We start from the raw sequence: 25,526 nt of genomic DNA on the forward strand, positions 1-25,526 counted from the left end.
CAAAGAAACCGTTAACGTGCTGTAAAGCAGCTTGAATCAAAGCATTATCTTTTCAATAAATAAATTTGAATTTTACATTTTGAAACAAAGCAAGCTGCAGGGTTTTTATGCATTTCTTCAGGGCACCAATGTTGCTTTAAAAGTGAAGATGGGTGAGTCACTGTGCTGTCTTCAACATTCAATCAATAATAAAGCTGAATATGCAGTTATGCATTAGAATGGATGCAAATTGCAGCGGGGGAGCCGAAAGGTCATATACCTCAAGGGGTTCGACTTGTGTTGAGAAACAAAAAACCAAAGGATGGCAGCTCTGCTATTTCCTCTGCTACATTGGCAGCATCTCAGTCCAAGTCGTCTTCCAAAGGTTTTGTGAGTCGGTTAAAAGCAGCTCTGCCCATCTTAGACGTCTGTCTGGGGGACAGCTGGTGAGACAATCACAATGTTACAGCCCCACTGGCACCTACGCTCTGTCACACGATGATGAAAGATAGTGTTGCTCATTATAAAATGTTGAATTCATTAATTAAGTTCCTCTAACCGTATAGTCATCGGTAACAAGAACTTAGGAAGGTGTGTGTTGCAGCACGTGGTCATACCCTCAGTGTTGTAAATAGCCGCGTTTCTCGTAACCATGTGACTTTTTTGAGGCATCTGAAGGGAGAGGTGACATTTACACGCTTTGCCCCCTCGGCTGGTCATGACTGCACTGCCACAGGTAACCTCAGTGGGGGGGTTTTATTGGTGTATCTGGTCGTGATGCAAAGGGCAGGCATGAAGTGTCAAATGAGGAAGGTCAATGGGGAACACAAGAAGGGACATGGGCGAAAGGAGCACTTGAAGAAAAGGAATCTAGGAATCTCCAATATATTATGAAACTGAAAGTGTTTTGGAAATCAATATTACATTGCGCCATTAGATATGACGTGAGCAGACGAATCAACAACACGTACAAGCATGAAAACATGTGCTGTCCCTTTTGGATGTTGTTTATTTATCTCTCTCGTCAATAGCATCAAAACAACTGGATTCAAAGAAAACTGACTTTTGCAAAAGCCCAAAATAAGTTTTGGCTCAAAGCCTCCAACAAACATTAATTTGAAACATAGTCTCCTCCCAGCAATTTGTTGCTCTGATATACTCATAGTTGTTTAGATGTTGATGTGGTACGATTTCTCAAGCAAGACGCAAGGAGAAACAATTTTGTCAACAGATTTTATGATCTAGGGGTGGGGGCAGTGTCAGTGGACAAGGGCCTGCACAGTGGGAGGAGCTGCACAAGGGCCACTCATTTCTAGGCTGTAGTCACTGGATATTAGGCCCCAAAATAGCCCCACAGAAGGTATATAGGGGTCCTGTCCAACTCGCCCGGTCAGACGACGGTCCTGCGCAGCAGCAAACACACTGTGCAAACAAACCATTTCAAAGTCAGATGGGAGAAATTCACAGCAGACAAGAAAAAGAGGACAACACGAGCTAAAAGAAAGGAACTGGGACACAGTGGAGAGAAGCAAAGGATTTGTTTAAATTATGCAAAGTGATTGACAGTCGGGGCTACTTTAATCTGGATAAATAAGGAGAGGACAAAAAGGACACACAGCAGAGGATACTGCTCTTTTATTGGATTGGTGCATTTCCCTTGGATTTCTCACTTCCCTCCTCCTGGACTGACAGCAGAGGAGGAGGCAGAGCCGCCACCGCCGCAGGGATGAAGTTCAACTACCACGTACCGGCGTCAACGTACACACGCACCTCACAGTACACACCAACCTACCACACGCCTACAAACTACACCCCATCACAATACACACCAACGCAGTACAAATCCTCATACACATCCACGACAAAGTACACCCCAACGCAGTACAGCACAACACAGTACACTCCGTCATACCACACGTCCACATACAAAAGTGCACCAACATACATCCCTTCATATACCAAGGAGCCACGGTACCGCTCAACACGTCGCACGCAGGCACAGGAGCCTCCTGCACCTGTCGCACCGGTCACACCTGCAAAGAGAACAGTGCACTTCCCCAATGACATCATCTTCCAGGATATTGTCAGACGGGGAGATCTGGAGCAAATCGGTCGGTTCATGAGGGCGAGGAAGGTCCGTGTGGATACAATCTTCCACTCAGGTCAGTTCAACTCCCACAGCTTCTACTTTACTGCAGCAATATTCCCTGGAGACATTCAAAACCCCCATAAACTAATCAGATGCAACATTAGAAACAATGTCGTCATCATTTGCTGCTGCTGCAGAGGACTCATTTAGTTTTGTGTGCAGGTATGGCAGCGCTACATGAAGCCGTGCTGACAGGAGACATGGAGGTGGTGAAGCTGCTGGTGAAATATGGCGCTGATGTTCATCAGAGGGACGAGGACGGATGGACGCCACTTCACATGGCGTGCAGCGACGGCTACCCAGAAATTGCTCGGTAATAATGTAACTTTTTTCACCCTTGAGTGACATAGACTAAGTTATTTCCTGTACATTCTTCATCTTCTCATTTCTGAAAAGCAAAATAAAGTTTGATTTTAACATAGTAAGGAACAATTTAGTTTGGGATTTGAAACCAAAATACTAATTGACCACAACAGCCTGACTAGAACCAACAATATCTGTAGTTTCTTAATAATAGTAGTTTGAATTTGAATATTGGCAGTATGTATTAAAAGTGGCTGAACATAATGAAAAAATATTTATGAAACAGTGACAATTGAACCTTCACAATACACAAAACATGGTTTTCAGCATAAAGCAAAACAGGGTAGAGAATTTTTAAAACCCAAATATCAAGATGTTTTGTTTTATTTATAGCCAGAGGAAGAAGTGATGGTCATAAACTGATCCACAATATTTAAAGCTGCTTTATAGCTACAAGTTATGACACTTGTCTTATTCTGAAGTCTCTGAGTTAAGACAGTGATAAAACACAGACACTGAAGAAGATCAGTTGAACAAATGATAAATAATCTCATGCTTACGTGTTTTAAGAGAATCCCTCAATCCTTCAACAATCCTGTACTTTGCTCTCCACAGTTACCTGCTGTCGATAGGAGCCAGCACAGAGGCAGAGAATGAAAACGGAGAGAAGCCCGCAGACCTCATCGACCCAGACTGCAAAGAACTGGCCCAACTGTTTGAGACTGGCTGTGTGTGACCGGCCCCCATATGGACCCAAGCGGGAACAGAGACGACAGAACGATGAGCTCAGGCCCACAGACGAAAACGTTCAGGCCACAATCACTGATCCTGTAAAGTGAGATGTTGGGTCTGTTTGTTGGCTTCAGGCGTGTAGGACACCTTACTTCGAGATTTTTTTTTATTATAGCCATGAGGCAATATTCAATTGAGCTGCCTTTCGGTTTCTGGTCATATTTAATTTAACTTTATTTTGTGAATTTGTGTATTTCTCATAGTGTCTGTGGTATGTCTGTATTCTTTACTCACATGTCATGTACCACAAGGTCAAGGATGTGTCACTGAAATGTCGTCTTGACACGTGACGTATGATCCTCTCTGAAGAAAATTAGATTCGTTTCAATCCTTGTGTATTTTCCAGCACTGTATCTGTGTTAGTGTTTATCAGTTAGGTAGGTTGCACTGTGCAGCCTCCATGTTGATTTAAATCTGCAGCACTGAATTGGGGACGTTAGACGTTGGTGTCTTACACAAAGAGTGATGTATCCTCACTGCTGGGCAGAGAGAGGATCCACATTAATAGTTAATACTTCACTGATAGGTCAGGAATTGAAGAAAAAAAAAGATTATGCTGCACAAGCACTTCTTCTGCTGCAGTATTTCTTCCCTAATGAATTGCTGGTGTTTTTTCCGTAGTAGAAATGCAATTATCAGCAATGAAAGTCTTATAATTGTCTCTACAATAATTATTTTTGTACATTTTCATAAAATAAAGAAACCTTTTATAAACATATGACTGACTTGCAAGTGTGTCTGTTTAAGCGCCATCGCTCCAAACTGTAGCTTTTCCCTGATCCTCCTTTCTGATGTGTAATGCAATGCTACAGTGGAACAAAAATATTTTGGTCCCTCAGCTGTGGTCCGGTGTATTTGCAGCTGCTTTTTTTATTAGGGTTATACATGGAAACACAAATGTGACACATCTGACATGAAACATAATGCAACAATGGAAAAAAGCATTCTGTCGTTTAGGTTTTTCATTAAAATAGAAAGTAATAAAAGTAAATGAGAAAAGACAATGTACATGAACCACTAAACTGTAGGTGGGTGGACTTATAGTATTTCTTTTGAAAATGTTTGTCTCCTCCACACTTTTTTAATCGAGAAAACTGTATTGTATATTATTGTGGTAATTTGTCTACACATTTTTAAATCATATCATATCTTATTTTATTTTATCTAATAATATAATCTCTTGTATATTATATTACATTATATTACATTACATTATATTACATTATATTACATTATATTACATTATATTATATCAGTATAATCATGAGGGGTCTTTCACTTCCGTGTCCTCTCCCGGAAATGATTCGTTGGCATTGGCAACGTTTTAGCAGGTCTAACGGCGAACACAGTCTCTGAATAAAGAAAGCGAAAGGAGAGGTAATAAAAAGAGGTTGGTTGGATATTTTAACTCTATGTTCTCTATCGGGTGGATTTATTTGATCAGTACCGGGTTAAAATGTCCTCCTGGGGAATCTTTTTACACCGGCAACGCTGGTGGAAATATTAGCTGTTTTAAGCTAACGTTACGACAAGACAATGCAAATCACCAGCTAGCAGGCTAAAGTTAGCCCCCACACAACTATCGTGTCAGCAGATCCCCAGTTTGCTGTCGTCCCCCCCCCCGGGGACGCAGCTGCAGGGAAACACAGACCCGACCGCCCCCCCCCCCACCCCCCAACCCATCACACACGATGTTAGAGACCAGGTGCTGTGTTTCATTGTGAGAGCTGGAGCTGTAGTCAACAACACTGGGCTAAAGTGTGTAGCCTGTTCCCAACACTGCTGAAGCTACTTCAGTCCAAAAAAACGTAAACAACAACCCGGTTCGTCCATTTCCTGTGTGATCTCTGGCTGCTTCGATACAAGTGAACAGTAACAACGTTGAGTTCACTCCACGAGCTGTAACTGGGGTTGTTTTCACTTCTCACGATCCATCAGAGGATGTGGATGAGTAGGAAGCTAACACTGTAAACTCAGGGAGCTAACTAGCAGTCATTTACTGCTGCTGCTACTAACTCAGCTCCATGTAAATGTAGATGTTAGGATGCAATGTTCAGATCCGACCATTGAGTATGAAAACCACAGTTTACAAGGAAAACATCTGTGTTAAAGTTCAAGTAAAATTAAGTACAATAAAAAAAACTTCCACAGTAAATAATCTAGTATTAGTAAAGCATTAAACGTAAACATGCACATAACTCTGATAAGTAATAGTAACAAAGGAGTAATAATGAAATAAGTTTTGTCATTATTGAGTAATTTGCCTATAATTAACTGGTTTACTTTTTATATAATCCTGATTTAGTAGAGCCAAAATGGATGCCTTCACATGTTTTGTTGGGTTGTTTGACAAAGAGTCCAAATATCCCAAAATATCAAGTTTACAGTGATGAAAAGTAGCTCGTTAGAGAGGCTGGAATCAGATAACTTCAGGGGTTTCATTATTTTTGGTTGAAAATGTTCATTATTGTTCAAAACAGTTGCTGATTGTATTTCTTTGGATCAGTTAATCAATCAATCAAGTAATCAAGTAGTCGGCTCTATATCGTTGTAATACATTTTAATTAGATTCTTACTAATGCATTTTAGCTATCTTATGTAGTTATTGTTGTCATTGTGGATTAACCAGCAGTTTATTGTCCTGGTTTGTAAACATAATGAGTTTTGTGCCTTCACAATTATCCAGAGCCATTAGTGACACCTTCATAAAGCTTGTTATTCAAACCTCAAAACTATTACATTCTTTTTTAATTCTCTAAATGAAATGAAGCAGATCTCCACATTTGGAGAAAGTGGAGTCCCTTTTACAATTAAAAGTTACCAGTGATGTAAATCCGTCATTTGACTTATAGATTATTCACTAGTAGTTTCAGCTCTCTTTTGTAATTTTATTCCCTCTAAAGTAACTTGTACCTAAAGCAAAGCAAAGAGCATTCTCTCCAAAATGTTGCATGAAAAATATTCTCAAGTGAATTGCATACGTCACTAAATTGTACTTAGATACAGTTTGTAAGTAAATGTACTTGGTTACATGACATTAATGTTAGAAACTGGCTTATTGGATCATGTGGGATGCTAAAGTTGTCTTTGTTGTTGTTGTTTTTTTTATAAGAATCCAGTTGAGGACTTCTAGACCTTTGTATCCTTCACATCCACTCACCATAGAGGAGCGAGGAGCGAGTACAGACTGCAAACAGAATGACCAGGTGGGTAAAAAAGTCTCTGCACTTCAGTGCTCATGCAAATGTTCAAATTGTTTAAACAATGGTCATTGTAGCTTTGTCAAATGTAATTATAGGTATGCACAGTGTTGGGCCTTTGACATTTAGTTTGCAGTAAACTGATAAATTATATGAATTTCTGTTTGTGCTGCTAATGTTGCTGTTTTCATGTTTATCAAGCTCATCTGCTCCCAGGATGGTGAATAGTTACAAGCGGACTTCAAGCCCCCGATCGCCCACTAACACTGGGGAGCTCTTCACCCCTGCACACGAGGAAAATGTGCGCTTTATACATGATAGTAAGTTTACTCACGATTTATTGACAGTGTTGAATATTTCATTTAAAACGAAAACATTTGTCTTGTGTAACCTCATCTCTTACAGCTTAAATCTAGAGACTTGTTTTTAAATATAATTGTTGATGCACTGAACCAAAGAGACTCCTTTTTAATAACATTAATGTGTGCATGTGTTACATTATTTGTATCGTAGTCCATCCTAAATATAACATTGTAGAATCATATCTTAAAGTCGGGAGTGAGCTTTCTCTCCTTAGGCCACACTAAACAGTCGTACATTTTCTTGAGTTTGCATAAAGTGTTACTTACCAAAACACATTGATCTGTCCTTGAGGTCATGAGGTCTCCAATATTGCCAGACATTGCTGCACATCTTGACGTGAAACCATGTGGTGGTGATATCTTCTGGATAAAGACTCACTATCTAGTCTCTGTGGAAGTTTAGAAACCTGTAAATCAGTGGAACAATGCAAAGCCATTGTGACGTATCACGTCACCTATGTGCATGCATGAAACAAACAAAATGGCCCTGCACATAGAAAACGCTCCATATGACTACTTGAGGTCAAAAGCTTCAAAGGGAACCTGTTAAGTGCTGAGAATGAAACCTCGAAACTATATACTACAGTATCTGAATCAGACAACAGAGCTAAAGAATGGGCTTTCAAGTTGGCAAGTGTCAGGACTTTGTGTCAGATTCAGTGAAACTGGCTTAAACTACTCATCTCACATTCATTAAGTTGAGCTTGTTAGTTTCCTTCATCAAGTTGAATGTTGATTGACATTTCCTAAATGTAACAAAAGCATTGTTGTCTTTGCTCCTCTTCAGCCTGGCAGTGTGTGCTCAGAGACATCAGATCAACACAAAATAGTGAACGTAATGACCGTGGACCACAGGAGTATGTGGAGAAGAACCCAAATCCTAACCTACATTGTAAGTTTCAAGTTAAAGACTTAGTGAAGTAAATTGTGTTTTACTGACACACTGAAGGATGAAATAAATCAAGCACATCTCTTTACTGTCTCTCTCTTGCAGCTTTCACGCCAGTGGACCTGAGTGACCTCAAGAAACGCAACACACAGGACTCCAAGAAGTCCTAGTCTTTCTCACGATGGTCCAGTCGCTTTTTTTTCTCCACCCATTATCCTCGCGAACTTTTCCTCCATCAGCCCTCTGTCAGCCAGAAAGTCAGCCCTGTTGGCCAGTCTTAGCACAGAACGCCAAGCTTGTCTCTAAACTCTGGACCATAGCAACCCCTGTCTCTCTCTTTATCATCTCCAACTGACTAAGAAGAAAAGAACTGGGATTCCAGGGAGCACCAACTCTCCCCTCTCTTGGTTCATGTGTTTTTCAACTCACAAAATCTTCATGTGTACATTGTTTATGTGGATGGGACTGATGCAAACTTTCATCACAATTTGCTGACATCTGATGCTGAGGTACAAACTGTTGCCACTCTCCACAGGACAAAACAGACTGCAGTCTTAAACACAAACCCTGTTTTCTTTACTACTGCTACTTATATGACTTTGGAGGAAAATGCGAAAGGGCTGACGTCTTTTTTTAAAAGTTTGTTTTGGAAGATAGTTATTGTAGAAGTAATGAAATGGTCACATTGGATACACACTTCATGGGCAAGTTCTGGAAGCCAAATGCAATGTAGAAGGCCAACGTTTTAAGATGAATTTTCTTGCTCTCAAATGGACTTTACTAAGTAGAGACCTTCCCAAGTGTGCTGCCCTTGGTGACCCCCCCCTCCCCCATACCCTAAACGAAACAAAATGTTGAATAAAAGTCTTTTACAATACTCCTGCTCGTATTGATCCTGCATAAATATTGTGAGTGAATTTCCCTATGGGTGAAGATGATGAATATTCATAAGTCATCATTGTTTTTATTTTATTTTTGTCCTAATTAATTGATTAATTATTTGGCGTGTCACTTATAAGAAGCTGAAGTTGACATGTACAAAATTGGCTTTTTTTGTCTGATCATAGATAATTAGTCTGTTGTCACAAAAAAAACGAATATTATTGGCAAATAATCATATTCAAGCAGCTGGAAGCAGCAATAGAAATGACTCATATGATCAATTGATTATCGTAATAGCTGCTGATCAATTATCTTGATTAATTGTCTCAGCTTGAATCTGTAAAGCAAAATTCCCTAAGGCACAAGAGTCACAGTTGATAGTGAGAAGTGAGAGTGTGACATTATTATCATCATCATCATCATTATTATGAGTAAAAAGTGAGAGAGTGACATTATTATCATCATTATTATTATTATTATGATTTTTTTTATTATTATTATCATGAGTAAAAAGTGAGAGAGTGACATTATTATCATCATCATCATTATTATTATCATCGTGAGTAACGGGGACAATAACACAGAACTGTTGTTGTTCTCTGATGTGCGTCGTGACGCCACGTCCACGTCACGAGCCCGTACGTATAAATAGAGGCGGACGCTGGGTCATTGTGTTTTTCGTCAGACAACGTGCAGCTGTGCAGGGCAGAAAGCGAGGGACCAACACAGGGTGTATTTTTTTAATTCCACTGTTTCCAGTTTAGCGTTACCGGTGTTAGCATAATGGCCGATAAGATGGATATGTCTCTAGACGACATTATCAAGCAGAACAGGCAGCAAAGAGGCGGAGGCCGCGGCGGCGGCGGAAGAGGCCGAGGCCGCGGAGGCTCCGGCGGCGGCCGAGGAGCAGGAGGCGCCGGACGCGTCGGAATGAGCAGCGGTGGCGGCGGAGGATTTGGAGGCCGAGGCGGTGGATCCGGCCCCACGAGGAACCGGCAGAACCTGAGCCGCGCTAGAGGCAGAGCAACGCCTTACAACAGGGTATGAGAAAGTTAAAAGGAGTGGGCGGAAAAAGGATAAAAAAAACCCGTCGGCTAACCTGAGAAAAGCCAGGGTCACATCCTTCTATTCTACGATAAGCTTGCCAGCTAACCCTCTAGCTAGTCAAGCTAATAGAGTGATTGCCGACCGCGGAGTTTAGCTCTCGGTTCGGCATTAATGGAAGTTGTATACATAGCTTATCCCGTCTCCCACCACCCATGTGTGTGTCGCATCTTTTTTTGCCACAAGAAGAGGCCTGGCTGGAGGAGGTGTTAGCCGGGTTGGCTAAGTTGGATCGCGAAGGCCTCGGCGGCGCCATTTTGAATCCAGCACCTTAATTTAAAGCTAGTCGTCCACGAGCAGGCAGAGCCCCTTCCACACCCACTGGTCAGGTTGATGATGGTGAGAGGAATCCGCTCCATCGAGAAAATTCGCCCTCATGATTTTTATCACCACTTCTGGGAGCTGTAGTTTTTGTCCATGCCCCCCGGTGCAGACGGCCTTTTGTTCGGGAGTGGCCGGCGGGCTTCACACCGAGGCCCGTTTGGTGGCTTATCGACCAGGGTGGCTGTTATGGATGGATCGGTGGACATCACCCCCTGATAGTGTCCATAAATGGCGAATCTTCACTCCCGTTAGTGTATCAGTGTCTAGACGAGTCCCAACAAAGCCCCAATCAAAATGGCGTGGTCTCAAAATGGACGCTTAGATAATCCACTCTCTCGTAGAGAGGGGATAGCCGGCCATTTTCTAGTTGTTTTCAAGATCACTCCCCATTTCCTTGTGGACATTTCTCCCCCCCCCCTACTCCGTGAGAGCCATTTTCGTGGCCTGCTAAAGAACTCTTTGTGGCGAACCGGGAAACATGGTGCAACGCTGGAGGCCACGCTGCTTCAGATGGCGACCCCCTGTGTGCCCGAGGATCGTATCTGGAGAGCCTTTGGTGGAGGCACACATGGCAAGAGTACTGTGGGCAATATTGGTACAAGCTGTTCAGGGGTTTCATGAAGAGCAGGGTGGGCGGGTTTGGGGTAATTCTGGTGTGTTTTGACTCAGTTGTCATTGATGTAAACATCTCAGCAGATGCTTTTTAAAACCACTTACAATATGTCTGTATGTAGAGGTGATTAGCAGCACACCCCCTTGCCTTACTGGCTCAGTTTTTCCTGTGCATGTCCCCCATGTCTGTACTGATTCACTTGCTCGTAGTGATGGGGTGGGCAGGGGACTTTGGGGACCCTCTTGGGGGAGCCGAGCACCCTGGCCCTGTTGGAAGAGGAGGCCCTGCTTGCCCCAGCACCCAGCCGTGTGGAGTCTGTGATTGACAGAGGCAAGGGGGATCCTGAAGTCAGCAGGTGCGTTCTCTTTCATCTGTTGCAGCCAAAACAGCTTCCAGATAAGTGGCAGCACGACATGTTCGACAACGGCTTCAGCGGCTTCAATGGTGCTGCTGGAGGTGGCGGAGGAGGTGGCGTGGAAACTGGAGGGAAGCTCCTCGTCTCCAATCTCGACTTTGGGGTCTCAGATGCAGACATTCAGGTACATGAGTTCATCTTTACCCTTTTGTTTTTAGAAGGAAGAGACAAATGTTTTTGGTTTGTTTGTTTATGCTAAAGTCTGTCTTTCCCTTTTCAGGAACTCTTTGCTGAATTTGGAACTCTGAAGAAGGCGGCGGTTCATTATGACCGATCAGGGAGAAGTCTGGGAACTGCAGATGTCCACTTTGAAAGGAGAGCGGACGCACTCAAGGCCATGAAGCAGTACAATGGCATCCCACTCGACGGTATGCATCAAACTCAAATTGCATGAAACTGCTGTAAATTTGTTAAACATCATTGTTGTTTTTTTGATGGCTGGTTTAAGTTGCATTTGTTTTCCTGACTGTGCACTGCTGTCCTGCTCAGATTGTAAACGCATCACACCTTTGTCCTTTCAGGGCGGCCCATGAACATCCAACTCGTCACATCACAGATCGACACACAGAGAAGACCTGTACAGGGGTGAGTGCATTATTATAATTATTAGATATTTGGAAATTATTGTGAGGGCTGCATGTTGATTGCCATTCTTGTTGTCAGTCTGAACAGAGGTGGCGGAGGAGGCATGAACAGAAATCGAGGGGGCAGCTTCGGCGGCATGCAGAGAGGTCGAGGAGGCCGTGGTGCAGGCGGTCCCAGAGGACGGGGTCGAGGAGGACGGGGTGGAAACACTAAGCAGCCGATGTCAGCAGAGGAACTCGACGCCCAATTAGACGCCTACAATGCCAGGGTAGGTTCAGTTTTCAATGCCGTACCTGTCCCCAGTTGACTAATCCTGCGCTGGCATTTGTCTAATTCCCATCTTGTTTTGTTTTGCAGATGGACACGACATAAAATGAAGTCTCCCCCGTTTCCCTTCCTGTCTGCACAGAAGGGTCCTTGTCAGAAATGTGCAGAATATTTTACACTTGTCTTCTGGTGTGATTGAAATTGTTGTTGCAACTCCTTTTAAATGGTCCGAAGTGTTTTTTACCAGTTGTTTTTTTCTCTTCATGAACATGGTTTTTGGTTGTAGGTTAATGTGAATTGGGATTCCCAGTTCTTTCCTCTTCTCTGTAGTTACTGAGACTTGTAATAAAACCTGCAGTGCTTATTGACCAAATGCTGTTTCTGTTTTTATGTCAATGGGTCTGTCACCTAAGAAAATCAACTTATTTACTTGCATGACTGGATAACTTTGGGTATGGTTATTTTTTTTCTTTTTCTACGTACTGTCTCTTATACTTCTTGGAACCGTGAGCCAGCACGCTCGTATCACATGTGTAGGCATTGGCATAAAGTTAATCACAATAGTAAAAAGAGGCATGTAATTAACTTCTGGTTAAGAAGTTATATATGGAATTAACAATTTAATACTGTTGCACTTTTACAAACCATCAAATGCTTTAGCCAATAAGTCATATGGTCCAAATCAGTTAGTTTAGGGTATTTGACAACTTTTGGTTTGTCCAGCTTTAATAAAACTACCAAATATGGAGCCAAAAATCAGAATATCCCACTGCAACTTGAACTGTGTCTCATGCCTAATGCTTTGATGCACCACAACGCCTCTAGGGGTCGTCCTGCACTACAGGGGCCTTTTCATAGTCTGGTAACGACCATATATGGTCTGTAGTAAAGTCAGATGGCGGTTTGTGTGGAGAACAAACCTCTGTACCTGCCTGCCACGCCCATAACATGAGTCCAGTCCTGCACCCTGACTTGTGATAAGCTGCTCTGCTTCATATTTCACGACTCTTGTCAGTGGAGGAGCTCAAACTGAGTGGGAGCTGAACAAAGTTAAAACTGTGTGGATCCTCTGGAAGCAGCTTTTTGTTGGTATGTTGGTGTCAGAGCTGATCTACATGTCCACGCGTGTCACAGGCGCATTCTCCCGGAAATGTGCTCACAGAAGCTAAGGTTTCAATTGTGAGCAGAGTCAGTTTCCGGTGAGGATTTCAACATTAAGACGAGTTCACAAAGTAAAACAGAACTGAACCAACTGACATATCAGCCAGACGAGCCCTGTGACTTAAATTATTTTTAATTCAGGAAAAATAATGTAACATATTGTACAGGTTCTCCATGCAACATATAAAGGTAGTTAGATATAAGCGGTAAATAGATTTAAAGGATAGAAGAATATAAATACTCAGATCAGTGTTAGACATTATTTTAAAACAAGATGATTATTGACAGGCTGACATGTAATCAATATTTGAATCTGACTTTTGAGGCAGACCTTTTCATTGGATGATCCGTAATAATTATAATAATTTTATATTGCACTTTTTAATACACAGTTACAATATGTGTTACAATTTAAAAATGAATATTGAAGGAAACAAAACCATTAATTGATGGAATAATTAGATAAGTGTCCTACTGAGAGGCAGTAGATTAAAAGTATAAAGTAACATTAAAATGGAAATATTTGAAAGAAAAAGAAAGACAGTGGAATTTGTACACTACATAAACTGCAGTGAACTTCAATATCAAGTAATAAAAACGTTGACATATCTTGAATAAGTTGTGGAGGGCGGTGGAAACAGTACTCATATATTCTATTCATTCATTCATTTTTATGTATTTTGAACATGTAAATAAAAGTGAAAACAAAATAAAAAGTATTATTTACCGACAGTGATGAGTGGAAAAAAATCAAACGCTTAATGATTTAATCTATATATTAAAAAAGGAGTGAGAAGAAGTACAAACTTATTTAATCTCTCATTTCTCCATAAGATATTAATGAATAATAATCTTATACTTCCAGCTTCATATATATACATATATACAAACTCATACACCTATTTACTCAAAATCAAATATAAAAGAGAGGAAGATAAGATAAGAGAGAGACGAAGGAGCAATTCATATTAAGTGACCAAATAAAGAAACATTGTCAAATCCTGTCTTCACCTTGTGAACATCATCATTCTGTACTGTGTTATAAACCGGGTTGTGTTTTGACATTGTTTTGACTCCACATTGAAGTCAAAATAGCGATAGAAATACTCTGACATAAATAGAAGCCATGGATTCAAAATATTTACTGAATAAAAAATGTAAACATCAGGACGTTTGAGAGGAGCCAGGTAGAAATCCGCTTTTATGTTGAAGGCGGTGGACCGGATGTGGTGCTGAGTTCGCGGCAGATGTCTCAGATTTTCCTGCTCGGCTTCATTTCCTCCCGCCACCGTCAGCAGGAGAGTCTCATCCCAGCTCAAGTACAACGGTAAGTTAACCAAACACGTTAAGTTACTATCTTAACCAGCTAACTGACCCACCCTGAGCTGCTATGTCAAAGTTAGCTCGCTTTTGTTTTTACAACTTGTGAGCAAACTCCCAGCCATGACTTTAGGAACCGTCTGTCCAGTTCATCAAAGAGCATCTTCTCTGCACTTTGTGGCTGTTTTTTTCTTTTACATTTGATCACCTTCTTGTTATTGTTTTATGATCTCAAACTACTTGGATGTTTTTTTTATGTCGAGTCATTTTTAAAGTTGTGCCGCGGCTTTGAGAAGTGAAGGAGCAATCATTAGTTGTTCATTTCCGGGTGTCGAGCCTGATCCGGAGTGACATGGTAGCCCGTTAGGTAACCATCATGTCTGCCGCTGCTTCCACTCGTTTAAATTAACACAAACAATGAGTCAATGCACTGACTTTGAAATCCAAAGTGGAACCATAGTGGAGCTTGAGTCACTTTTAACTGTGGGTGAGCGACTCGACTGTCATGTGGTGCAAGAGGAACACTTCCTGCCACTTCCTGGATCACATCTCTCCTTCATTTGAATTGGCACTGATGCCTCTCACTTAAAAACAAAAACCTGCCTCCATTTTCATAGTCGAGTGCACATGGGTCATATCTCCTGAGATCACAAGTGAGTCCCTTCAGCCGTGTGCTTGGCTCAATGGCTGCAAGGCACCAAACCGTGACTCCCTTTTTTTCCTAACCTGTGTGACCAATAAAGTGGCCTGAAGGAATCTGACTCTTCCTTTTCTGTATCTCAACCTGAGGTCGCAGCCTTGCAGCCGGGGGGGGGGCCGGATGTCTCACTTTGCACTTAAAAGTTTCTGTGGTTTGGTTTTAAAGGGATAGTTCACCAAAAAAATGAAAATTCACTCACCGTCTACTCACCACTATCTTGATGGAGGTGATGGGTGAAGTGATTTGAGTCCACAAAACACTTTTAGAGTTTCAGTGGTAAACAGTGACCACTTCTTCAAATGTAAAAGAACAAAGGGAAAAACACATATCATGCCTCCATACTGCTCCTGTGGTGTCATCCAAGTGTCCGGAAGCCCCGACTTTCAAATTCGACTTGAAATGCCGTAATTTCCACCATGTTTTTAGCCTGAATGTCCTCTGATGTCCTCTGATGCCAAAAAAGTGGCGGAAGTGATGTTTCGATGACTTGGAGTCGCTTGGACGACACCACAGGAACAGTATGGAGGCATTTTACTTTTTTTCCCCTGTTGTTTCTTTTATGTTTGAAGAAGTGGTCACCAGTTACTTAAACTGTATTGGATTTGGCTGCAACGCTGTTTACCTCTGAAACCCCAAAAGTTATTTGTGGACTCAAATCACTTCACCCACCCCTGAAATTTCATTTTTGGGTGAACTATCCCTTTTACGCAGGTCAAATTAATGGCTGCGGGTTCAGCATGAAGGTATTTTCCTGACGTTGGTATAATAAGCTTCACACATGTTCAAGCAGCTCACTGTGAAAAGTGTTCAAGGTTCACAGCCACACGCCTGAACCCACCAATGCTGCACAAGTTAGCTATTACTTAAACATTTAGGATGTGAAGGGAAATTGTGTTCATACTGACTGTGGTGCTGAAGCAAAAACTCTATTCTGAATTGTTTTATGAATCTTATCATTTGGTTTTAGTCTATTTAAGACTTTGGCGAGACGTAATTCCTTTGAGTTGCGTTTTTAAAGTCGACCCTGACGAGTTGTGACAGTGGCCTCTTCTGTTTTAACTCGCAGGGATTGGGAATGCGAGCCAACACTTCCACACACAGACCAGCAAGACCTAGTACTGATTAGTCTTTCTCAAGTGTCACGTTGTGCGGTCCTCCACAGCCAGAACATGGCGTCCTCCACCTCAACTGCAGCCTTTTCAAAGTACTTGGCTATGAATATTATATTTCACTTTTTTTCTACCCCTGAATCTAGCTTTTTAAACTGTACTTTGGTCGAACCCTCTTGTAACATGTTCCGACCACCTGTTGTATCACATCCGATTCTTGAAGAAAACCATTATACAGCTGTAATCCAGCGTTGTGTAGAGTCTGCCACCTCCACCAAGGCTGTTGCCCAGGGAGGCAGACGGGATCTGGGCATGTCACCGAAACCCCCATGGTGCAGGACTAAGCTCTGACCTTTCAGCTGGCACCTTGGCCGTCCATTCACTCACGGCTTCCTGCTGCCGTACGCAGGGATTTCTCACCAGCTATTTTTAAAGCTTTCTATTTGTTCTGGTCCTTCCTGGGATAGAGGCATGTTCTGTTTCTCTATTTCTCCTTGCCACCTCCTTTTCGTTGCTCATTTTCTTTGTCATCAGCTTAGTCTTCTGCCCTGATGAATCATTTTCTTTTTCTTGGTGATTTAAAAAGCTCTTTCGGCTTCATTAGTATCACGAGCTGTGTGCTTGCATTTCATTCTCTAATTTTAATCTCATTTACTTTGTATTGTCGCTCATCCTCTTCTTTGTCTGTTGAGTTTCCTCTGCATTGCATCAGCTCTGCCAGCGACTCTTGGTGCAACACTTCCTCAAAGCTTTGGCATGTGTTGCACCATATCCTCAACTCGGTGGAAACCAGCCTTTATCCACTGACTTAACATCTAGCCGGTGCCAGAGTCCGTTTATGTCATTACAAAACGATTAGCGATTGGGTTACCCTCACAGGCAGCGTGTGAAGAAGATGAGATGAAGTGCCTCAGCTCCACAGCATTTGATTTAGTCCTCTACAGGATGTGAATCATGACGCTCATGCCTGAAAGAGGAAGTTTGCAGTAATGTCTGCACAGCCTGACATGCAAGGCAGTCTTGCTTGAGGTAAAAACCATGTGCTGCTACTTGGCCACTGTAACATCAGGTCTCGGTGCTTGTACCAACATACAGGTGTGTTTGTATTGTATTTGGTGTTGTTGTGGTTCAATTTCTTAAATCTTCTTAAAGCTCCACTGTTTGCTCTGTTATCCTCTTAGCAAACTCAGCAAAGCCTAAATCAACACTAACATGAAAGCAAGAGAAAAATCAATGAAGTGGCTGCATTTCTTCAGTCTCAGGAGGGTTTAAGGGACAAAATGTTGATATGAAAACATGATTCTTTGCACCTACATTTCATGAGCTTTTATAAAAGAATAATGAGAACGATGGAGAGAAGTGAGCCCGGCGATCAAAGTAGTCAGAGATCTGTGAAGTTCAATAGAGATGTGAACCCAGCGGCTGAATGTCGCCTCACAAAGGTGACATTCAGCCACTTTTCACTTTTAGTGAAGCAGCATTCATGTCCTGTTGTTGTCTTTGAGGTTTATTTATGCTTTGGTCCTCGTAAACAGTAATTCAAGGTCTAAATTATTAGCTTTTAATACATTTGATTTATCAGTAAAGGTGACTCTACTGTGAAAGTTGGCAGCAGCTGTGGTCGAACTGCAAAGCTCCTGTTAGATTTAATGTTTTTCAGTCATCTGCAGAAAAACATCTTTGCTTTGTTTTCATCAGGAAACATCGCTAAATAAAATATTTCTATGAGTTTCTTGTAGAAGTGGCTTGGCTACTTGCTGCTCTTGCTCCCTTTACCCCAATGAAATTAAATCTTTTTCTCACTTGTTTACATTTATATTTAATTTGAAAAACTATTTCAATATTTGTCAGTATCTTTGAGTTAATGTCAGTGGTTTAATAAGATATTTACGAAACATAAAATTTTTGGAACAAATTAAAGTAGTAATCATCGTTTTTTATTGTAGTTTTTTCCAAGTTAAATTGGAAGAAAAAGAAACAAACAATAGAAATTATTAACTGACTCCGAGGATTTTATTCACTAGTCTTGTGCAATTTTATCTATAGTAGAAAAATAATGCAGCAGGCAAAATGATCTCTTAGATGTCGTGCTTGGTAAAGACCAGATGTGATATCAGGGTTTCTTATCAAATACTAATGCACTAACCCTTAAGACAACGAATCAGCTGAGAGGTGTCTTATCGGTTTTCAGTATTTAATTTCAAAAGTTCTACCAAAGTCAAAGTGTTGCATCAGCTAAATCTGTGAGTAATACAGCCCGTGAGAAGAGGTATCTAACATCCTGTCCCAGTTTCAGTGTTGTGTTGACGCATCTCTCAGTTCTACACTGATGGAAAGAACCCTCCCCCCCCCCCACACTCCGTTTCATAAAGCCTGTATCATCCCACAGGAACCCCTCAGTCCTCTCTGAGCTCGCTGACCAATTATCTTCAGTACCATCTTAGTGACACTAATGACTCCTGTCAAGACAATCCTCTTAATGTGTCACCGGTGACACCTGCAAACACTCTCCTCATGTCCCTGAATGCCTCATTAGCTGTAATCCCACCTTCCATAATCCCACCGCTCGGTGGTGTTGCTAAGGAACGAGGTCTAATCTGAAAACCTCAGCTGCTGGTACGCCTGGTTGTTTGTAAAACTGCGCCGTTGGGTCCCGTCAAGCGAGCAGATTATGAGCGCCGCACGCAGGACTGCGCAGGTGGCGAGATTCAGCAGCACATCAGGTGACCGCTTGCGTGATCTCATGACCTGTGTGTTGTCTCCTAGCAGACGCCGGTGCTGGACAATGACTGGGCCTTTTCCTTCCTGTTCAGTGTGTAGCCAGTTGTCCACAGCCCACGTTGTGTGAGCAGAGTTATCCAGAAAGAATGTGTGTCATCATGAGTGCGGTGATGTCAGTGTTGTTAAGGCTAAACCATTAAAATTAGGAATGTGGTTCTTTAACTGGCTGGATCAACTCTTTCTTACTTTTGAAGTATCATCTCTGAATGATGTGGCGAGTTGCAGACGTTGCACAACACATTTCTGAACAGTTTCCTCTGAATTTGGTGGGGAAATGCAATTTTATATTTATTTTGTGAAAATACTATATTATTCTGTAAAAAGTACCATAATACAACATAATGGAATATGTGTTTCTTTTGTTCAAGTTGCTTTAACTTTCCAAAACCCAAGACTGTGTCATCCTACTAATCAGTTTATTGAACAGTTGTAAATATGACATTAATGAATTCATTTTTGATACTTTCGATTTTTTTCTCTGACATTGACGTGACATACGTAGACACCCTCAGGTCCTTCTTATACTTTGAATGTAGTTCGAAGACAGTCTGTCTTTCTGCCTGAGCCACAGTGGAGAAACACATCGGTCTTCTTTGACCCCGCAGCTTCCTCCTCTGTGAGGGTGGGACGCTGCAGCTCACAGCGGCCGAGGGCTCGTACGAGAGGAAGTGAGAAAAAACAACCTGCTCCTTGATATTTCAAGAATTATGTGACCCCATCGCTGTGTTATCTGGTCCTGCTTTCCTGTTTCTCTGCAACAAGGAGCCTCTCTCTCGTTCCCTCGGCCCAGAAACACTCCAACGGCCCAAGCCAATCTATTGACAGAAAAGGAATTTAGTGCTTTTATGGGAGCACAGAGGCCCCATTTGGAAAAATGTCGCTGCGTGTTTAGTTCCTGCTTGGCTCATACCCAGCTGTGTATGGTGGACACAATGGAGCAGGGAGGAGGGTTCGACACAGACACGGCAACAAACCAGTTCTCTCTGTTGATTCTGTTTGCAGTATTGTGATTTGATTTTTTTGTGTGGATCCTCCACACTGTAAATAGTGTGTTGATGATGTCAGTGTGAAATGTCAGGTGAAACCTGCTTCAGGAAGACTCATCAGTTTTAACTGTCGTCTGATGGATTTTGCAATCTTCAGATGTCTTGACTTGATGACAACCTTCAACTCACAATGATTTGCAACAGTAAATTAAGTGAGCGATAGAATTTAACAAAAACAAGTATTTATGGTATCTGTAGAACACGTTTACTTTAATGGAGAAGCAGTTTGTGTTACAATCTTCCTCTTTTACCTTTAGGGTCATTTTTCTGTGCAGAAATTGTATTACATCATCAACATTCAAGCATTGATCTTTGTTACAGATGAGTCGGTTTCAGCTCTTAAGCATGAATAAGATTACATGAATTACAGTACACTGTCACACTACAGTTGTTTTCATTGCCCTGCTGCAGTTTGACAGAAAGGAGTTATGCTTGGTTGAGTTCATTCAAAAACAGGAAGTAGAGTTCTTTCGACAAACAAATGTCAAACACTTAGGACGAGAGGTTTGAGGGCGGAGCTAGTCTGTAGAGTTCGAGTCGTGTTTTTCCATTGTCACAAATGAAAAGACATTTTTGTCTCCAACAGAACATTGCATCAAAACTATCAACACTGAATATACTGTATACACATGCCTTGTATTTAGGTCAACTGAACTGCTGGGACATCTGCTCAAACACCATTAGACTAATTTGTGTGTTTTCAGTCCCTGAGGTTTGCAGGGATGCTATGAGAGTAACATCATCATCATCATCATCATCATCCAGCTGCCTTCTGGCTTCCACAGGTGTAGATCAGCTTTGCACAGACTCTGCCTGGCATCTGTGCACCAGACGTTAACTGATAACTCTATTTATCACAGCATTTTATGAGCAACAATTGAGTTTAGTGGCGAACTCAAAGTTCCTCTATGTTCTTCGAAAATGAGGATGCTCTGCCTAATGGCCGTTTCCTTCTCAGAATCAATGTCCTCGTGTCTAATGAGAAGTGACTGGTGAGACGGTGCAGCTGGGTGTAGATGGCTGCATTAGCACTGCTGTTCCTCAGCTGTCACTTAGCGGAGAGACAAGTTGAGACTGGAGCTCAGATAATCGAGGCCACTGGCCACTGTGCTGTGAGTTTCTGCTGAGGCCTCACAGCCGTGTTTTGTGGCCCTCGTCTCTGCTTGTGTGTACGTTTGTGCACTCGAGTGTGTGCATACGTGTGAGTGGACACTGAGGAGCTAAAGGAACAAAAACACAGTAACACTGCCTTGTCTGAAGCCGAAGATAATAAAGGTTACACATGATAAACCACACCCAGATTCTTGTGAGGGTTTTTTTTTCAGTAAAGACTCAAGCTGCTGTCAAGTGTTTATAATATTTGCACATATTGTGACATTATACTATAAAAATATCAGGATAAATTAACTGTGAAGTCAACTGAAGAATACTTTTTTGTGTTTCTACATTCTTATGATCTAACTTTTAATTAATTAATACATTTTCCTTTTATTGTAATCTTAATATGTTTACACAATTTTCTTTGATCGTCCTAATTAGTTCTGTTCTTAAACATCTGTTTTGTTTTATATAAAGCACTTTGAGCTGCATTCTATACCATGAAAACTGCTGCATAAATACATTCTATAATTTATTTGTATTACATCATCTGCTGCTTTACGTTGCCAGAGCCCCAAGTCAAAGTCCACTGAGGTTTTCCTCTGGATAACTAATCCTTAATAAATATCCAGCAGCTGCATGTCTAATAACCCAGCACTGCCTTGCTCCACATGTCAGTCAGATTTCATTTAAGCAAAGTAAAGAGTGAAAAGGGAAGTGGTGTGTCGTGTGGAAGCCTACCCTCAGTCCTCACTGCTTTATTCTCTTATCCTCTAACCTCTGCTGTCACTTTCACCTCTGTGGTTCCAGCACCATGGCAGAGCAGGAGCCTACAGCAGAGCAGCTGGCAGCGATCGCAGCCGCCAACGACGAGGCCGACACCGCGGCCAACTACAAACCTCCCGCCCAGAAGAGCTTGCAGGAGATCCAGGACCTGGACAAAGATGACGAGAGCCTGCGCAAGTACAAGGAGGCGCTGCTGGGTAAAACCGCTGTGGTTCAAGGTTAGTGGTCGCTGTCGAATACCTCTCATAATAACTCTCCTAATCTTCTAGAACAACTGTAAAGCCCGTAAGTAACCACAGATATTTAGATTTAAGTCAACAGTACAGTCATGTGCTGCAAAAACCACTGTGTGTGAAAAAGAACATTTCCATAAGTTGCTTTAAACTGATGATCCTTTATTTCTCTGACCTTTGTCTCCGTCTTAGATCCCAATGCCCCAAACATCCAGGTGACGCGAATGACTCTGGTTTGTAGCACTGCGCCACACCCCCTGGTCCTCGATCTACAGGGTGAGTGGAGCAGACGAAGGGGGGGAGGGGTTTAGCTGGACTAAACTCGAGAGCAGCTGCTGATACCTGAAGTGAACGCCCACATTTAAAGCAGTCCTTCAGACACACTGGAGGAATTGTCTCATAGAAACATTAGTTATGGACAATAATTACAAAAATAAAGACCAAATGTCCTGCTGGGTCATTTGTGTTTAATTGATAATGACGTCATCCCCGTGTCAGTGGGTACAACTGCTGAGCTGCTTCCTCGTGGCTCTGCTGCCCTCCCATGGTGGTCTCATTGAACTACAACAGAACAGGAGTGCTGGGCTCACTTGAAGCCTTGTTGCCCCCTGGTGGTCACTATCATTGACTTCTCTGCCTTGTTTGTCTTTTCCCTGCCAGGAGACTTGGACAACTTCAGGAAGAACCCGTTTGTGCTGAAGGAGGGAGTCGAATACAGAATAAAGATCAACTTCAAGGTGAGGGAGTCTGGTCTGTGCGTCTGTTTGTTGTCTCAGACTGTTGGAAGTGTGCAGATGTCCCTGATGAGGGTTCGCCACGGGAAACTGCTCAGCAGAATGACGCATGTTGCTTTTTTGCAGGTCAACAAGGAGATCGTGTCCGGCCTGAAGTACAATCAGCAGTCTTTCAGGAAAGGAATCAAAGGTAAAGCTGTGAACGTCTTTTCATTTAGTCTCTGCAGTTTCTTTTGGTAGATTTATTTTTAATGGATATTAAAGGACTTAAAGGAGACTGGGACAAAAGAGATTGACACCACTCTCCCTAATAAGAGGCTGCAGCCAGTTAGCTCAGCTTAGCACGAAGACTACTTCTGAAGCTCAATGATAACCATCATCAAATTAGTTGGGGTTTTATTGTCGCTGAGCCAGGGCAGTGATATCCCCTGGATTCTAGTCCGGCAAATGTCTGGACCCAAGAACAGTGCATGTCTGAAAGCAGCTTTTGTGATGAGCTAATTGGCTGCTAGCTCCAGCCACACATGAACTCTACATATGAGAGTGGTGTAAATCTTCTCAACTCTTGGAATGAAAGTAAAATACCATATTCCTTTTTAAAACGTAGTTGTTTAAGTCCTCAAACGGATCTATTTCTGTTTAAATGATATACAGTGACAGTAGTATACTGTGTGTTTGTTCAGAAGCCGTTAGCTTAACTTGCTAGAGGTAATGTTCCTACTACTACAGTTTAGTAGATGTTGACACACACTGGACGACCTGTTTTTAATCTGCATTTGATATATTTCCTCTCAGTAATTAGAAATTTATGAGGCATAATTTTCTGTTGTAAAAATCTTGACTTGACGAGGTGCATGTTGAGCCTTCAAGTAACTTCTTACACCGGCTTTCCCCTCCCTCTCTCACACATAGTGGACAAGTCCGACTACATGGTCGGCAGCTACGGGCCCAGACCAGATGAGGAGTACGAGTTCCTCACCTCCATGGAAGAGGCGCCCAAGGGGATGCTGGCCCGCGGCACCTACGACATCAAGTCCAAGTTCACCGACGACGACAAACACGATCATCTGTCCTGGGACTGGAGCCTCACTATCAAGAAAGAGTGGAAAGACTGATTCCCCCGACGCCATCCTCCATCAACGTCTTCCTCTGCTTTGCCCCTCTTTCTTTCTTACTCTTGCCGTCATTCCGTTTTTTTTCCGTCTGGATTATTTGTTGATTCAAGCTTTTGCTCTCTCCGTCCATTGACACCCGCCCACCCCCCCACCCCCCTCCAGTTAAATTTCTCTTTTCTAAATTCCAATCTCTTCATCATTCCTCCCAGTGTAACGCTTCATGGGTTTTTGCAACCACCCTTTCTGTTAAGTATTAATTCTTTCAAAATGGAGAAAGCAAACAATGTGTACAATCCAGATTTTGCAGTTATGGTTTCTTTATAAAAGGAAAAATAAGTAAAAAGAAAAAAAACAATATTCGTTACCTGCTTTTGAAAAAAATATGAATTCTGTGATTTTCCTCTTGCTCCTCCCTGCTTTCTTGTCTTTCCCCCATTTTTCTTTCTTCTGTGTTTTTCAGTTTATTTTGTACTATTACCGTGATCTGCCTTGGGAAGCATATTACAGGGAGCAGTAGTGCTGTATGTACGTGACCACTGTGCAGTCGTTGAGCAACCGTTGCTGGACTCTTGGACGCAGTCCTCCTAAAGCCTTTGAGCAGATTATTTGTACCAGGGTCTCGGAAAGTTACTTCGAATTTAGGCCTCTTTCAAACGGTTTTGCATTTTGCAAAGTCTCTGCTGGGAGAAGGGGGGGGCGATTTTCCCTGTAACCTTCCGCTTGAGGTGCGTCTGTTCCTCTCATGATCAGGGTATGTTGGCAGTTATGTTAGCAGCCATGTGGCCTTAACAAGAATCCCTAGGAAGAAATAGAAAAACCTAGTTGAGCCATTTGCCTTCAGATTATATTTGCCAGAGCATCATGTGAGCCTGTTATTAACTATAATGTACTGATACTAAGAAATGGGCAGGGAAACATTTTAACGCCGTTATTTCCAGCTTGATGATTTGTAAAAGCCGTCACATTTAGATAGATCTCAGCTCTATTTATAAACTCTGATCATTTACAAACCTTTTATATCAGTTAAATTAGCTCTTCTAGGTCGTATTAAAGGCTTCGTACCGCCCAGGCTCCTCTGTAGTATCTGAGGCCATGTTGTTGGTGTTCCTGAGGCGTTACCGTACTCCCCTCCTGGATCCACCTCAGTCAAACTGCAGAACACCTTCTCTAGTTCAACCATTACCAACGCTCGCTGTGCCTCCAGTCTTCTACGACCTCATGCTGCTCCTGCTGACCTGGCGGCACTCGACACGTGCTCGACATCAGCGAGGTGAGACGTCGTACGTGATCGACTTCTGAACCAAGACCTCAGTCCACGACCAGACACCGGTGGTTGCAGACATGTGTCCTCTCTCTTCATTATACACTCCATGAGTATGTGAGCGGTGTCTGTTTCCACAGCCTCATTCAGCTCATGGGTCAAGGACTGATGCTCTTCTCTGTGGGTTGGGTCTGACTGTGTGTGTGTGTGTGCTGCTTGTATTACCAACAGTCGACTGATCTCCTGTGTTCAAATTAAAGTGTTCAGACTGGGCCTACGTGTGTGTGTGTCCCTTTGTTTTACTCAATTTTAGGTTTG

General features: G+C 42.3%; 4 protein-coding genes across 8 annotated transcripts; all 4 read left to right on the plus strand.

Moving 5' to 3' along the window:
• Nucleotides 1-1,362: 1,362 nt before the first annotated feature.
• Nucleotides 1,363-3,941, plus strand: ppp1r27a (protein phosphatase 1, regulatory subunit 27a). The gene is made up of 3 exons (XM_035181070.2): nucleotides 1,363-2,141; nucleotides 2,291-2,441; nucleotides 3,047-3,941. Exons 1-3 carry the CDS (start codon nucleotides 1,706-1,708, stop codon nucleotides 3,165-3,167), a joined length of 708 nt encoding a protein of 235 aa, XP_035036961.1. The 5' UTR covers nucleotides 1,363-1,705; the 3' UTR covers nucleotides 3,168-3,941.
• A 546-nt stretch (nucleotides 3,942-4,487) lies between these two features.
• mcrip1 (MAPK regulated corepressor interacting protein 1) lies at nucleotides 4,488-8,551 on the plus strand. 4 transcript variants are annotated; one of them, XM_035181896.2, is made up of 5 exons: nucleotides 4,488-4,613; nucleotides 6,336-6,429; nucleotides 6,625-6,743; nucleotides 7,573-7,677; nucleotides 7,780-8,551. In XM_035181896.2, the coding sequence occupies exons 2-5, from the start codon at nucleotides 6,422-6,424 to the stop codon at nucleotides 7,842-7,844; spliced, it is 297 nt and encodes a 98-aa protein (XP_035037787.1). In that variant the 5' UTR covers nucleotides 4,488-4,613; nucleotides 6,336-6,421; the 3' UTR covers nucleotides 7,845-8,551. The 4 variants fall into 4 exon arrangements, with proteins under 4 accessions (XP_035037787.1, XP_035037789.1, XP_035037790.1 ...); XM_035181898.2 differs by having other exon boundaries at nucleotides 6,640-6,743; XM_035181899.2 differs by having other exon boundaries at nucleotides 4,501-4,600; nucleotides 6,640-6,743.
• Nucleotides 8,552-9,219: 668 nt separating this feature from the next.
• Nucleotides 9,220-12,237, plus strand: alyref (Aly/REF export factor). Of its 2 annotated transcripts, none has more exons than XM_035180071.1 (6): nucleotides 9,220-9,597; nucleotides 10,978-11,136; nucleotides 11,233-11,380; nucleotides 11,534-11,597; nucleotides 11,676-11,865; nucleotides 11,955-12,237. In XM_035180071.1, the coding sequence occupies exons 1-6, from the start codon at nucleotides 9,340-9,342 to the stop codon at nucleotides 11,967-11,969; spliced, it is 834 nt and encodes a 277-aa protein (XP_035035962.1). In that variant the 5' UTR covers nucleotides 9,220-9,339; the 3' UTR covers nucleotides 11,970-12,237. The 2 variants fall into 2 exon arrangements, with proteins under 2 accessions (XP_035035962.1, XP_035035963.1); XM_035180072.2 differs by lacking the exon at nucleotides 9,220-9,597 and adding an exon at nucleotides 9,606-10,579.
• Nucleotides 12,238-14,260: 2,023 nt separating this feature from the next.
• On the plus strand, nucleotides 14,261-25,481 carry arhgdia (Rho GDP dissociation inhibitor (GDI) alpha). Its single transcript, XM_035180073.2, has 6 exons — nucleotides 14,261-14,352; nucleotides 21,890-22,083; nucleotides 22,291-22,374; nucleotides 22,759-22,835; nucleotides 22,959-23,022; nucleotides 23,745-25,481. The coding sequence occupies exons 1-6, from the start codon at nucleotides 14,273-14,275 to the stop codon at nucleotides 23,945-23,947; spliced, it is 702 nt and encodes a 233-aa protein (XP_035035964.1). The 5' UTR covers nucleotides 14,261-14,272; the 3' UTR covers nucleotides 23,948-25,481.
• Nucleotides 25,482-25,526: the final 45 nt, after the last annotated feature.

Source organism: Hippoglossus stenolepis, chromosome 16, assembly GCF_022539355.2.
Source record: "Hippoglossus stenolepis isolate QCI-W04-F060 chromosome 16, HSTE1.2, whole genome shotgun sequence".
Lineage (NCBI taxonomy): Eukaryota > Metazoa > Chordata > Actinopteri > Pleuronectiformes > Pleuronectidae > Hippoglossus > Hippoglossus stenolepis.

Coding starts and splice junctions, on each gene's coding strand:
- ppp1r27a (XM_035181070.2), top strand. CDS start 1,706: ATGAAGTTCAACTACCACGTACCGGCGTCAACGTACACACGCACCTCA. Junction 2,142..2,290: donor GGATACAATCTTCCACTCAG/GTCAGTTCAACT, acceptor TTTTGTGTGCAG/GTATGGCAGCGCTACATGAA. Junction 2,442..3,046: donor GGCTACCCAGAAATTGCTCG/GTAATAATGTAA, acceptor TGCTCTCCACAG/TTACCTGCTGTCGATAGGAG.
- arhgdia (XM_035180073.2), top strand. CDS start 14,273: ATGTCTCAGATTTTCCTGCTCGGCTTCATTTCCTCCCGCCACCGTCAG. Junction 22,836..22,958: donor GAATAAAGATCAACTTCAAG/GTGAGGGAGTCT, acceptor GCTTTTTTGCAG/GTCAACAAGGAGATCGTGTC. Junction 23,023..23,744: donor TTTCAGGAAAGGAATCAAAG/GTAAAGCTGTGA, acceptor TCTCACACATAG/TGGACAAGTCCGACTACATG.
- mcrip1 (XM_035181896.2), top strand. Junction 6,744..7,572: donor TGTGCGCTTTATACATGATA/GTAAGTTTACTC, acceptor GCTCCTCTTCAG/CCTGGCAGTGTGTGCTCAGA. Junction 7,678..7,779: donor CCCAAATCCTAACCTACATT/GTAAGTTTCAAG, acceptor TCTCTCTTGCAG/CTTTCACGCCAGTGGACCTG.
- alyref (XM_035180071.1), top strand. CDS start 9,340: ATGGCCGATAAGATGGATATGTCTCTAGACGACATTATCAAGCAGAAC. Junction 11,381..11,533: donor CAATGGCATCCCACTCGACG/GTATGCATCAAA, acceptor TTGTCCTTTCAG/GGCGGCCCATGAACATCCAA. Junction 11,598..11,675: donor CAGAGAAGACCTGTACAGGG/GTGAGTGCATTA, acceptor TCTTGTTGTCAG/TCTGAACAGAGGTGGCGGAG.